Below are 14,044 nucleotides of genomic sequence, written 5' to 3'. Positions count from 1 at the left end.
AGTGACACAGTAGGTTGAAGATTCCAGTTTTCTTCATCTTTTTTTTTTTTTTTGTTTAAACATATTTGGTCCATATTTGGGCTGGACTAGGCTTAGGCTGGTTCTGAAGTACAGACCAATCAAAGGAAGTCTGAACCTGGATTAAGACCCTGTTTGTACCTGATGTCATCACAAAATGGATCCTCATGTTGTTTGTCTATAGAGGGCCTTGTATGTATGTACAGCAACTTGTTGGCCGGTTAACAGGAGGGTCCTTCTTATGACTCTGTACCGGTGGGTTCTGGGCCCTTTCTAACTGTCAGCCAGCTACAGGCCGGTGACGTACATCTCCATCCCATCATTGAAGGTGAAGATGGTGGTGGTGCTGGAGCTGTTGCCCCCTTGTTTCACATCGCTGATGGTCTCATAGAAGTTTTCCCCACCAGGCAGGCCTCTAGCAGGCAGGGCGGTGGGTCCTGAGCCATGAGGTGCAGCTGGTGCCACTGGTGCAGCTGGTGCCACTGGTGCCGCTGGTGCAGCTGGTGCAGCTGGTGCAGCTGGTGGAGCTGGTGGAGCTGGCACAGCTGGTGCCGTTGGTGCAGCCGGCTGCGGCGTTTGCTTCTTCCTCTTCAGAGTGGCAGAACCCCCAACTGTGTTGTTATTGGTTCCCGCCTGCTCCCGTTTCCGGTGGGTGTCGATAGTAGCGTACGCAGGGTCAGACTCCGCCATTGCACATGCGGGCCAGGACCTGTCTCCTACTGGCTCATAGCAGGGCTCCTCCTGGGAACGCGCCTGGACCTGAACTCCTCGGCCTCGGCCCCTGGAACCTCTCTCTCCACCAAAGGAGCGTGGGAGGGTCTTTGATCCGTTGTTTTCCATGGGAGGTTTCTTCTTCTGGGTTTTACACACAATGGAGTAGGTGTCTGCAATCTGAGAACATATACAAGAGGAGAGCAGAGTGCGGTGTGTCAGTGAATGACACTGAACTGCAGAAGAATTATATCCTACATTCTATGGGTGGCAGCTCCAATAGAAGTTTATTCTGCTTCATCCACAGGCTTGTTTTTATAGGTGAATGTCTATGATCCCAACTGATACATAGCCTACGCATGTTGGACTGATTTAAATGAACAGTCACTGTATCACATGTTTTCCACCTTTAAGTGTAAACTTAGCTATGAGTTTGAGCATACTTACTATAGTTATGTATTTATGTCTGTCTGCATGTATGTCAGACATAAAGGAAAAACACGTGACAGTAAACATACATTGCTGTTTATAAGTGCGCAGTTTGTGCATGTGATGACAGTGCTTGCTCTGAACTGTAACCTGACCTATTTTGACAGGATAGGATAAGACAGAGTAAACTGTGTTATCAGTCCGTTGAGGTCTCGGCAGAGTGACAGAGTTAGGTTTGCAGTGGATGGACCTGTTAAAATTTCACCACAACTGCTTTGGCAACAGAACAGCGGGGTATGGTGTGAAAGATCTGGTTGACGGCCAACTCGTTGTGTTCACTGATGGACTTTTCTCACATATAGTTTGTTTCAAATGAGGCATATGTTCATGTTTTTGTGTCTGCATGTGTCTGTAAATACATTCACATACTGCACAGTATCTGCATGCGTGTTTACTGTATGCATTTCTGTGCATATAGTGAATCATGAAGTATTTGATATTGATCACAACTTGTTCGAGGTCTTGGGGGGAATTTGTGCTAGAGCTGTGACCTCTAGAATTTCTGTGTCAAAATTCCACAAGGGGAGCACAAGAGCAGAGGATTGTGGGACATGGTAATGTTTACCTCCCATGTTCACACCCAGACCAGCAGCTCTGCTCTAGTGGCCCTGAGAAACACTGGCTATGCAAACTCTCTCTCTCTCACACACACACACACACACGCACACACACAAACACACACACACACACATATAGATTAGCCTTGGTTTTGTTCCACTCACAATAAACTTGACTTGACAATGGTCAAGACTGTTTTCTGTGTGTGTTCACCTTGCCTTCACTTTCATGGTTCCTTTACATTATATGTGTCATATGTGAAACAAATAAAACATTAATTTAGCTAAGGAAATATAATTCAAGTGCAAACCGCTGTGACTTTGATTGGGAATATCTCTCTAGCTCTCTGTTTCTGTCTCTGACAGACCTCGAGTGACACACATACCCTGCCCCCACACATCTCTTGTGTGACCTTTTTGGATAAACAAAGACCCTGGCGTATGCTACAAGTGTGTGCACACAATGTGCAGTGTGTGTGTATGTGCAAGTGTGTGTGCATTTGTGCACACATAATTTGCAGCTCTGTGCAGCAGAGGAAGGAAGTCACAAGATGATGGGGATTTCAAAACTGGGCTGCAGCTGTTGAGGAAGCCTGTGCATTGTGTGTTTTCTTTTCTCCTCCCCTGTATCGCCTGTTCTCCTTTCTGTTATGATATTACTGTAGTTCTCTGCTCAGACCGAAACTTTAAGAGTTCACATTTAATTTCAGCATATACTGATTATCCATGGAAATACAACAGTAGTGCGTGTGAATTGCAAATATGGCACAGGTTTGCAAACAGTCCGCTAGCAGCCGATTTTCATCTGGTAAGATATGCTTTGTGCAACCTGATTGGTTGGGAAAGGCAGCGCCTCCTAATAGTCTCGAAGGGAGTGGAGCAGAAGGAGAGAGTGCCAGAGGAGAGGAGGAGATTTAGGTGGGAGTGGAAACTCAATACCTTCTGACGGCTGCAACTGACAAACTCCAGAGGATACAAAGTATATGGGCATGTTAGGGCAACAGCAAACTCACAAATGGAAAAACACAGCAGCCAAGCGAGAGAAAAGTTTGGAAAAGAAAAGGAAAGAAGAAAAAGAAATTGATAGAGAGAGAGAGATTGCAGAATGCAGTCAAGGCCAGCTGCTTTGTGTACCCGTCTAATTTGCAGAGGAGGAGTTGAATGCATGAGCCAAACAGCAGGGACTTAACCCTTTAATCTCCACATACAGCTTCCAAACTATTTGCCTCAACACTGGCTTAGACAAGAAACTTAGCAACAGATTAAAACTGCTGCTTTACTTAACTCTTATTACATGCCTCCCGGAATAAATTAAACTAGATGATATTATGATTATAATGAAAAAGAGAAGCTCAGTCAAACTCAAACTAATATTAGAATTGGTCTATTTCAGGGGCACACCTCCGTCTACTCAGATTAACTCATGCCTACAATTCCCCAACTGCTTGTATCTCTCAGTATGTTAACCTGTGTCCAGTGGTTGTTGTGATATGAATGGTGAGTGCAGATTCCACGCTCTCACCACCAGACAGACCCTACCAGACATCTATACATATACAGTATATAGGTCAGTTTGTAGCCTACATCCCATTTAGGGCTGATCACGTTCTGTCTGCGTAGGCTGACGAGGCAAGATAGTCAACCTTCAACAAACATCGTCAGCAGGTGATACCGATGTCCGATGCGACTGATAAGTTGTGCGTTGGAGACATATAGAAGTGTGGGGTGGGGGTTGGGATATTGGGGTCAGGGTTCAGGCAGGGGGTTGGGGGGTTGGATCCATGTAACGTTACCTCTGCCTGTAAGCAGAAACCTCGTATGACAGGCAGGTCACAAGGCAGCGGTGTTATGACGGCGTGCCTAATCAAATGGGCGCCCCCATCCGTAAACACAGCAGTCACAAATCAGAGACCTGTCCGTCTATCTGTCTGCCTGTAGTCACACACACACACACACACATACTTATACTACCTCCTTTGCAGTCGGGGGCAAAGGGTGCCCCTGTACACTCTCTGCGCGGAGTGGAGGAGGGTGCAAGGTGATGATGTCATCTTCCTCTGGAGGCTTCCAGATGTACTGCTCCCCGTTGCCCATGAACACTGCCTCCTGGTAAACAGAATCAATTGAGGAGACCAGGTAAGTAAGTAAGTCAAACAACTAAACAGGGATGGTGGAGAAAACATGTTATTACACGTGTGAAAAGTTGTGTCGTGTCCGTTATAGGTACACAATGCACAGCATGTGTGAATTGTGTGTGTGAGAAAAAGAGCGATTTGTTTTGAAGGTCAAAGGTAAAAGATAATATGAAAGATCATTTCAAGGAGGGATGACACATTTTTAGGGATGAATGGTTTTATTATATTTGGTCAGTAGCCTACTGCTGTGATCAAAATGATTGACTAAGCAAGGTTATGGTCATAAAAGTGTAACTTCTAAAGATTTTTTATGATAGATGTCTCTCCTTTTACAATATCCACCCTTGCAAAAATGATCTGGCTTTTTTCTTATTTTTTTGTTCTCCAAGGGGAGCTTTCCTGTCAAGATCCAAACAAATGAATCAGCAAGTGGTACTGTGGTCAAAAAGAGAGTGGGCGTTGATCCCCTCAGCTGGCAGCTCCTCTGAGACTAGTCATAACTGGAATCAAATGCAACTGACATCGTATCACATTTCCTTTACTGCCACATCTTTATTTTGCTGTTGCTATTCAGAGTTTTCTATCAAAATGAAGTCTGTATCTTTAACTTTAACTACACTTAAAAATTACAAACTAATTACTAGATGTCTTGTACTATGAAGGTGTCATGGAATTCTACACATCTGTTGAATTTTCCACAAGAGTTAATCAGTTCCACCTTGGTCTGTGACCAACTTTCCAAGAGGGGTTATGTAAATCTATTCATTCAAAGATATGACTTACAGGCAATGCAGCAAAAACATAACCCTCGTTTAACTCTACCGGAAGAGGTAATGTTAGCAAAGGGTTAGAGAAGAACATGTAAATCTGTGTGTAACAAAATGCCTTTTCAAATCAAACTCTTACAAACACCGTTCGGTAACAATTTATTAAGTTCTCTGCATTTTCAATCTGTTTAGTATTAGGAATATGTGAACCTTTTCTGAAAAAAAAAAAGGAAAACTGTTTGTCTAATACTAAACGGAATTAAACAATAACCAAACCAGTAACTGCTCTGGTTAAATCTTTATCACTGCTGGTGATCAAAACTAATTAAAAACCAATTAGACAGAATGTAATGACGTGTGCACATGTGACGGAGGAGGATTAAACTTTAATATGCACCTCCTGTGCAATGAGAGTGAGTAATAGAAGCCGGGGTAGAGTAAATGGCTTCAATATGTGAACATTAGTTATCCCCACAGTGGCTGCTGGCTACCTGTTAGCCATTTCTAGATAGAGGGGCTGATGGATTCAACGGGAACTCACACACACACACACACACACACACACACACACACACACACACACACACACACACACACACACACACACACACACACACACACACACAGGCAGCATGCCAAGCTCTTACATAATCCATCCTTCCACTCTTTACTCTGGCCACTCTAATACACAGCACAGCGCACTGCAAAGAGGCAAATGGGCGGAAATAATACACCCACAAACATGCACATACACACACACTGTCAAGGATTTAGCAAGCAAAGATTAACAGTACAGGCCAACAACTGGGCTTACATCCATAGCCAAGACAAAATTGTTTGAACAACCTTACCAATCTCCTTAAACCACGAATGAAAAGGACAAATTCACCTGTTTTATGCTCTGCCAAACACACACACACACACACACACACACACACACACACACAGACACACACACACACAGACACACACTCACACACAGACACACGCACACACACACACACAGACACACGCACACACACACACACACACACACACACACACACACAACAATACACACGTGCATGACAAATTAATATGTGTGCCAACAAATCCCCAGGAAAGGCTGATCACCATCCGATCATTGTCCCTTTATTTCCCTCTCAGAACTGCCCTAAACTGTGTCCTTGACTGTTTATAAACACATCCCAGCTGGCACATCAAAATCTATTATGTGAGTAGGAAATTAGAATAAAAAAAATAACATCTTAAAAACAAGAGGTATTAAGGTTGGTTAGATAGTTTGTTTGTGAACTTTCATCATTTCTGATTTTATTTTGAAAAACTAAAATATGCTCACACATACACCGACTATTAATGATAATTATAAAGTATACTTATGTTGTAAAACTCCAATAACAAAACATCAAGTGACTATATCAATCCTGTTAGTCTGACTATAAAGAGCTATTTGTTTGTGGACAGCGCCCTCTGGTGGTAAACAGACAGAGTTACAGTTTGGTAAAGGGGACCGGTTGGCTTGTAAATGCATACAGCTTGATACAGAATATATTGATCCAATGACTGCTGTACCTTTGGGAAGGAGTGCAGCTGAAACGGCTCCAGTCCTTTGCGCGGAAACTCCTGACTGCGATGTAGTGGAGGAGGAGCTGTAGAGGGAGAATCACTCACACTCGATTGGTCTGAATGGCTGTCGGCCCCGTTATTTTCCTTCCTGTTTGTCTTGTCGACCTTGAGGTATTGAGTCAGCAGTGAAAACATCAGTCAGAGAACACAGTAAAAAGTTCACATAGTTTGCGGTTTATGTGGACTTCTCATGCATGTCAGAGAAGTATTTAAACCTATACACATCACACATAAGTTGATATTAGCTGACTTTTGTTTATTTTTCATATATGACACTTAAAAGCAAATATGAAGTGCAATTCTTCTTCATTTTTCAGAGCCAGACAAGCTCATGGAAGCTGTTTTATCTCTCTGTCCTCAGTTTGAACTGCTCATTGAAATATAAATAAATAAATCACCTTCTCTAACACTGCACACATTATTCTAATTTTAACTTTAATTCTTCTTAAGAGAAATTGGCAAATGACTTGCTCGTGAGGCCTCTTGCTAGAACTTTCTACCACTGAAAAATAATGTTGCGATACTTCTATTTTTAACCACTGCAGATCAAATTTTTCAGAGCCCACTGCTCTTCTGCAGACATACAAACCTACTTTAGTAGATACATCACATGACATGAGAGATAAAACATCGCTTGTCACACCAGCACATAGTCATAAATACATTCCACCAAATCTAATCACACAACTTTCAGAAATGACAAAACAGTCATTTCTGAAAGTACAGCGACATCTCGGTTTGTGTATTGGCACACATTGGACTTCTTGTAGGAAATGCTGCAGTATTGTTGCACTGTACAGCCCTACAACACACATTAGGAATCTATGAGTTGATCCAAGTCTGGCTTAGTAAGGAAAATAATAAAACCTCCATCAGAAAGTACTACTAATTTAACAGAATCAACAGGAAGATTTGATAGAAACATATGCACATTATTACCTTTCTGAACTTCCGTATGGAAGCATACTCAGCTGCAGTTGGATCTTGGATGGCGAGGGAGTTGACAGAAGACAGAGGGGATCTGTTGACCCCACTCGCACCATTAGCTCTTCCTGTCATCGGCCCGTTAATGGCGCCATTCCCTCTGCCGTTCCCTCTGCCGCCCTGTGAGAAAAAAAGTCAAAGAAACACAAGTTTTTCTCTTACTAGAGACGTAAGTTACAAACTAAACATTGTCATGATGCAAAGCAGCCGAACAGCTGCAGCTGCAGCACTTTAGACCCACATATACACGTGGATGATGCATGCCATCTACAGGCATATAAAGAAATAACTATTAACGCCGTCACACTAAGGTCTAAAGTATTGCTTATTAAGTAATGACTGCAGAGCTCCCCCTTGTAGAGAATTTACTGTGTGAGGTGCTACACATTTTCACATTCAAATCATAATACAGGTGTGTGTGTACGCACATTCACGTGCCCGTTCCCACTGCGCGCTCCGTTGGCCTGAGCAGGGGGGCTTTGGGCAGCTCTGATTGGAGCCGGAGTGTTGTTTGATGTGGCCGGCGGGGCAGATGGGACTTTGGGGCCTGAGTCACCTTCCCGGACACCTACGCTTTCATACAGGCCGTCATCCAGGGCGTGGGTGGGGGTGGGGTTGTTCCGTATGCCTACCTCGGTGTAGGTGTGGTCTCGAGCCTCCCCTCCTCCTCCTCCTCCTCCTCCTCCTCCTCCTACTCCTACTCCTCCTCCTCCACCACCACCACCTCCTCCACCTCCCCCATCTCCTCCTGTTTCCCCTCCTCCCCCCTGAACAGATCCCTGGGGACTGGTGGGGATCTGGGGAAGCTGGCGCCCATGGGAGGGCCTCAGGTCTGTCTGGGAGCGCCGACTGTGGAGGAGCAGGAGGTCCATACTGGCTGGACGGCTCTTGCTAACAGCTGCACAGAGAGGAGGAAGAGGGGGAGAGAGAAAGCGGTGGAGGGGGCAGCACTGAAATAGAGTAACAGCTCAGGGTTGTATATCATATATTGTCACTTACAAACTGTCACTCAGCACTTACAGTTTCCATTGCAGGGAAAGCGATTGATCTCATGCAGCCTGGTGTCAGATTTGCTCATGGAGTTCAGTTTTGGGTGCCGAAGGGAACCCTGCTGTCACACACATATCAACTTGTTAATACAAGGTATAAAACATGCATGTATGTGCATATGGAACCAGATATTCAGGGAGAAAGGATACATGCAATAGAGTCGAAGGAGATGAAGACGGGGGAGATAGGGAGAAAAAGAGGGAGGGAGTAAAATGAAAGCATGTCTCACCATATTTACAGATGTCCCTTTCTCTCCGGCTGGGGGGTGATTGCTCTTGCTTTTTCTGACACAACATCAAAGTGAGGAAGGTCATCAGGAGCCGGTGGACAGAGAGAGAACAAGCACGCACTCAGAACAGATAAATACTATCAGCATCTAACTTTGGCTAGGGCATAAAAGTCCTTGGTTAATATCTAGAGCCCAGTGAGTGGAGCATGACTCAGGATTTTGCCACAGCAGAGGATGTCCTTCACTGAGAAACCTTTGTGTTTCTTTTCATGACCAAGAAAACTTACGATTATTATTGTATATTGAATACCTTTATGTTATTTCCCTGTACTATCCTCTGGTATTAGTCTTGTGCAACAAATATACCTGGAGTATCTTAACACATCATTGTGGATCCCTAGAGGTGGCTGTAGCTATAGGCAACTGTTGGTATGGTGAGAGAGTGACGAGATGAAGACAAAAGCTCCTGGGTGGAGGTGTGAATGTGAGAACTGTTCTACCCCCCCCCCCCCCCCATCTGCTTTCTCTCATTTTGGATGTTGAGGCTCTGCATCACACATAATGTGAGATCTCACTGCTGCATAAATACATACAAGTTGCTTGGAATATTGCTCGTGTCAGGTCCATGTCGCTGGAGCTATTGTTTCCTCTAGTGAGCTGGAACTTAATCCTATTCACACAAACATATGGCCATCATACCCCAAGGGGACCATGAGAAGGAGAAGAGAGCTCCCCTTGGAGATGTTCATTATAACACGACACAGGACGGGGGTTAAGGTAACAATGACACGAAGGGATGAAGACGTACAAGTTTGAAAGATCTCGCAAGATATTTAATGTGATCCTGAGGGGTATTTTTAAAATCAATAGTAGGAGGTTTCTCTCACCTTGACACAACAAAGTTATTTTGAACTGGTTAACACTCTGCTCCTACATTACCAACGTCCTTCGGGGAGCATATATTTTTTATTCTTTAGATCTTAACAATAGTGTGGTTTTGTTTCCATGACATGAGCTGGTTTGACATTTCACTACATCCTTATCTGTGTATCCCATGGCAACAAAGCCACAGAGCAGCCTCTGATTGGTCCCTGAGGGGTCTGGAAAAAAACCCATAGGCTGTTCCATTGCTTTTGCCTGCTGAGGAGTCTGCTTTAAGGGAGTGATGTGAGGCTGCTCTGACTCTGGCCTGTCTCCTCAGTGTCCTGTAAACATCATTTCATCTGATCTGACACCCGCAGCCATTAACATTCATTACTGCCACTCCGCTCAGAGCCGGGGATAAAAGAGGACGGATGGAGGGAAGAGAAAGAAGGGAGGAGAAGAGTTCAGAAGAAGTAGAGGCACATAAAAGAAGGAGTGGATGATGAGAGTGATCTGGGAGGGCACGGAAAGCTGGCAGCAGAGATGATAACACTCTGGCTGTTCTCTTTCTTTTTTTATTACAGTCCGCCCTCTACGTTTTTCACATTTCAAGTCACGGCACCGCCCTCTTACCTTTGGCAGCCAACGCAGACAAGGACAATAAGGATGGTGACCACAAAAGCGGAAGCCGCGGCGATGGCTCCCAGGAGCAGCAAGTTTTGGTAGGTGGGGTTCGCGGCATTTGAATCTCCATTGTCATCCATGACACCCACTCCCTCTCGCTTACTCACTCACTTCCACTCAAGCTCAAACTCCGCCACACAGACGTATGCTCAGGAAAACCTGCAGAGATACGGGTGGAGGAAGAAAGAAAAGAAAAAAGATACCACATATGAGTGACATTAGAGATAAGAACAAACTGAAGAAATGCTGCAGAGAGAGAGGTGAGAAATGGTGTGTGTGTGTGTGTGTGTGTGTGTGTGTGTGTGTGTGTGTGTGTGTGTGTGTGTGTGTGTGTGTGTGTGTGTGCGCGTGTGTTTGGTTTGCCTCTGGCTTTTTGTCACTGTCTCTTTCTGAGACAGTGAGTTTCTATTTTTGACTCACTGGGAGAATAATGCACAGAAAATAGAACACCTTACAAGGCAGCCAGTATGAAAATGCCCAACAAAAAAAAAGGTTTCATCACACTTTCTTTTTGTTGTTATAAAAAGATCAAATGATAACCGTAACATCATTTGAATAGCCAAAGAGATGCTTGTGTTAGTTTAACAGGAAAAAGCAGCTGAGCTCCCCAGAGTAGTGTCTCACTGTTGGAGGGACCAGATCTGCCGCTGTTACACTTCATTTACTGACAGAACGCTCACCAGCGGCCCAAACACTCAATAAGATTTTCAATCTTCTAAACCCATTTTGTATCCAGTGTTGTACTGAAAACAAGGAAGAACGTTAACCCCTCTCATACCACACGAGTGCAAATAAACCATCCACAACCTCCCACACACACACACACACACACACACACACACACACACACACACACACACACACACACACACACACGATCAATTCATGTCAGACAACAATTATCTCCGAGGAGATTTGCATGATGTTCCTACACTATTGGATTAGTTGAGACATACCAACACCACTAAAGTGTCTTACTTACATGATGAATCTTTTTTCTATTTTATTTGGACATCAACTGAAATGTAAAAAGGAAAACGTGTTATAATCTTCTTCAATTTCCTCACGTCCCTCTCAGAAAGAAAATAGATATAATAGTATAATAAGTATAGTGTATTTCCCTAGTCTTATATGACGTAGGTACAACATCACTTCTCACGTCAACAAAAGGAATCATTTCTCATAATGTGGAGTTGTACTTTATTTTACCGCAAATACCTCTGAATGTTAACTAAAATATTTCAATCAAAGTCTCTACAGACTGAGCTACTGCCTAGTTTGTGTAGTGCAACCAGTTTTAAAGTAGTGAATCTCCACTACGTAAACATTTACGCTCTAACTAGGCTGAGTTTGAACAAAGAGCTGATGCTCCTCAAAGATAGCCTCCACAGGGGCCCATTGTTGATCTCATACTTTCAAAATATGTCCCTGATAGTTTAAAACATTTACAAGAATGGTGTGCCAATGTTATTTTATACTATTTTAATTCTGCTATCTTTATAATGGTACTTCAGACTCATTTACATCTACACTGTGATTATTGTACTGTAAATGCTCTTATTCTGTCATCTTGGACTAATTGTTATGTTTTTACTGTGAAGCACTTTGGGCTGCAATTCTTGTATGAAAGGTGCTATACACATGAAGCTTATTATTATTATTATGATTATTATTATTATTATTACTTGAACACAGAATATGTTCAGTTTGAAGTAAAAATATGTTCACAATTACTGACCTATCAGTACAAGACCATTACAATACATTACATTACATTACAAGACCATTTGAATTAGGAACATTCAATACCTGCACTCATGGCTTCTGCACATTTTCCAGATGCACTTCCATACATTGTACATTCCTTTATAGACAGAGACAATGGCAGCAATGTGGTTTAAGTCTTAGATTAGACAGAAAGACCAAATGACCAAATGACAAAGCAAGCAGTGAGCAGAAGGAGGTCATAGCAAGCTACTGTATTTATTGTGAGTGAGAGAGAGAGAGAGAGAGAGAGAGAGAGAGAGAGAGAGAGAGAGAGAGAGAGAGAGAGAGAGAGAGAGAGAGAGAGAGAGAGAGAGAGATTCTGGAATATACCACCACAGGATCTGGCTCTAGCTTTCTGTTTCTTGGAGATAAAACTGCATCATTTCTTTTTGCTCTATGTCCTCTTTACTTGGTCCCTCTCTCTTCCTCCAGATCTACTCTCCTCATATCTCTCTCTCTCTCTCTCTGTCTCTCTCTCTCTCTCTGTCTGTCTGCCTGACCCTGCAGATATGTGAGGCGATGCACGGCGAATGAATTAGCAGAGCAGAGGCCTCAGACAGCCCTTTATGGAATAGACAGACAGGCAGGCAGGCAGGCAGGCAGAGTGCAACACTGTGGAGAGAGGGAAAACGAGATGGAGAGGGTGAATGAAAGGGAAGGGTAAGAGAGAGGCGATGAGACACAGGAGCAAATGAGTGGGATGAAAGGACAGACAGGTGGGAGAAGATGCAGGAAATAGGGAGAAGACAGAGAAAGAGGGGAGCACACATACATCATGAAGGAGGAACGAGCAGTGGGGGAGGGAAGAGAGTGATGAGACGAAGAAGATGAAGACAGTGAGAGAAATAGCGGGGAAGCCTGGGAGCCTGTGCAATGAGCGCAGAGAGGGGGGGAACGGAGAGAACGAGGGGGGAAGGTGGCGATGAGAAGGAGGTCATCATCAGCGGTCTGTTTCTGCCTGCATTTTGTCAGCCCCCTTCTGAAATATTCAGAGGAGAAACACATGCGAGGGCTGCGTTCCCTGAAACGGCAGCGAGCACAATGCAGGATGGGAGCACATGTCTCGCAGCACAGTTAACAGCATGCAAAGCTCACAAGTGGTGAACTAGGCTCCGGAGGAGGAGAGGCAGTTTGTGCACGACGCACAACGCCCCTGCAGCACGCTCGACAACGACACACAGTTAGGGTGCAATAATGGTTATTTCAGTTTCTGTCTTCGTTTCAGAGCATTCTGAGTAAAATGATGACAATGATAATAACAGCACATTGAGAATGATGACGGTGACGGTGATAGCCCCGTGGATGCCTGCCGCTGGTGATGATTATAATAAAGATGTCAGTGACGATGATGATGAAGGGTGCAGCTACTAATACCGATGGTAATGATGGCAATAATGAGGTCAAACTGAGAGCTGCGAAAGACGCGCGGAGGGGTGGATGCAAGCAGCAGAGCTGGCAGAGCAGCGAGCAGGATGCAGCGGTGCAGCGCAACCACAGGGTGGAAGGTTTCCTCTGAGATCACACAAACACACACGCACGCACACACACAGCACGGAACAAAACACATGCACATCAGTTTTAAATGCTACAGTGTTGTGTTGCAAATTGTATTACAATCTTTGCATTGCACAATCACCTTGCAAAGAAAAGTCAAACTAACAAACTGCTTAACCTTCAGATGCACTGAGGGTCTTAGTCCGCACCCTCCTCATTATGAAAGATCTACACAACAAAAGATAGTTTTTCAACTCCGAGTTATGCTTAGAATAGATTGTTGAAAAGAAAATCAGCTTCATTTTCATGCATCCTAAAAACTGTTTTTGAGACAATTAGAGGTTTATATCTCTAATTTTAAGCTCTCGGCTAAAACAGACCGCGTTTCATTTCAAAGTGTTGGGCCTTTAGACGTTTTCTAACAATCTAACATTCACACCTCTGTCCTCAACACATGTCACATGCACTCTGAATCTCGTTGTACTTTTTGTATAATGACAATAAAAGGCTTTAACTAATTGGCTTTAAAAATGCAAACAATAAAACATGTAATGTTTTGCTAGAAACATGTTTGTACGGACTGATAACATAATGCTGGTTTTCTTGTGCGATTAAAAGCATTTTACGGGGTTTTAATCACCAAGAAGCTGGTTTATGAACAATGCCTTC

At 43.8% G+C, this 14,044-nt stretch overlaps 1 protein-coding gene across 1 annotated transcript in view; it reads right to left on the bottom strand.

Annotated features, from left to right (window-relative positions):
- LOC115010991 (uncharacterized) overlaps positions 1-14,044 on the bottom strand; it is a 33,451-nt gene continuing 19,407 nt past the window's right edge. Inside the window, exons 2-10 of the mRNA XM_029435917.1 lie at positions 10,064-10,273; positions 8,567-8,621; positions 8,308-8,398; positions 8,021-8,185; positions 7,716-7,915; positions 7,243-7,407; positions 6,250-6,408; positions 3,747-3,881; positions 1-909 (exon numbers count right to left, since the gene is read on the bottom strand). Coding sequence (XP_029291777.1) covers positions 307-909; positions 3,747-3,881; positions 6,250-6,408; positions 7,243-7,407; positions 7,716-7,915; positions 8,021-8,185; positions 8,308-8,398; positions 8,567-8,621; positions 10,064-10,194 — 1,704 coding nt within the window. The 5' untranslated portion in view covers positions 10,195-10,273 and the 3' untranslated portion in view covers positions 1-306. The remainder of the gene's footprint in view (positions 910-3,746; positions 3,882-6,249; positions 6,409-7,242; positions 7,408-7,715; positions 7,916-8,020; positions 8,186-8,307; positions 8,399-8,566; positions 8,622-10,063; positions 10,274-14,044) is intronic.

This window comes from Cottoperca gobio, chromosome 7, assembly GCF_900634415.1.
Source record: "Cottoperca gobio chromosome 7, fCotGob3.1, whole genome shotgun sequence".
Taxonomy (NCBI): Eukaryota; Metazoa; Chordata; class Actinopteri; order Perciformes; family Bovichtidae; genus Cottoperca; species Cottoperca gobio.
The sequence above is the reverse complement of the archived record's forward strand: the minus strand, read 5'-3'. Positions and strand labels throughout refer to the sequence as shown.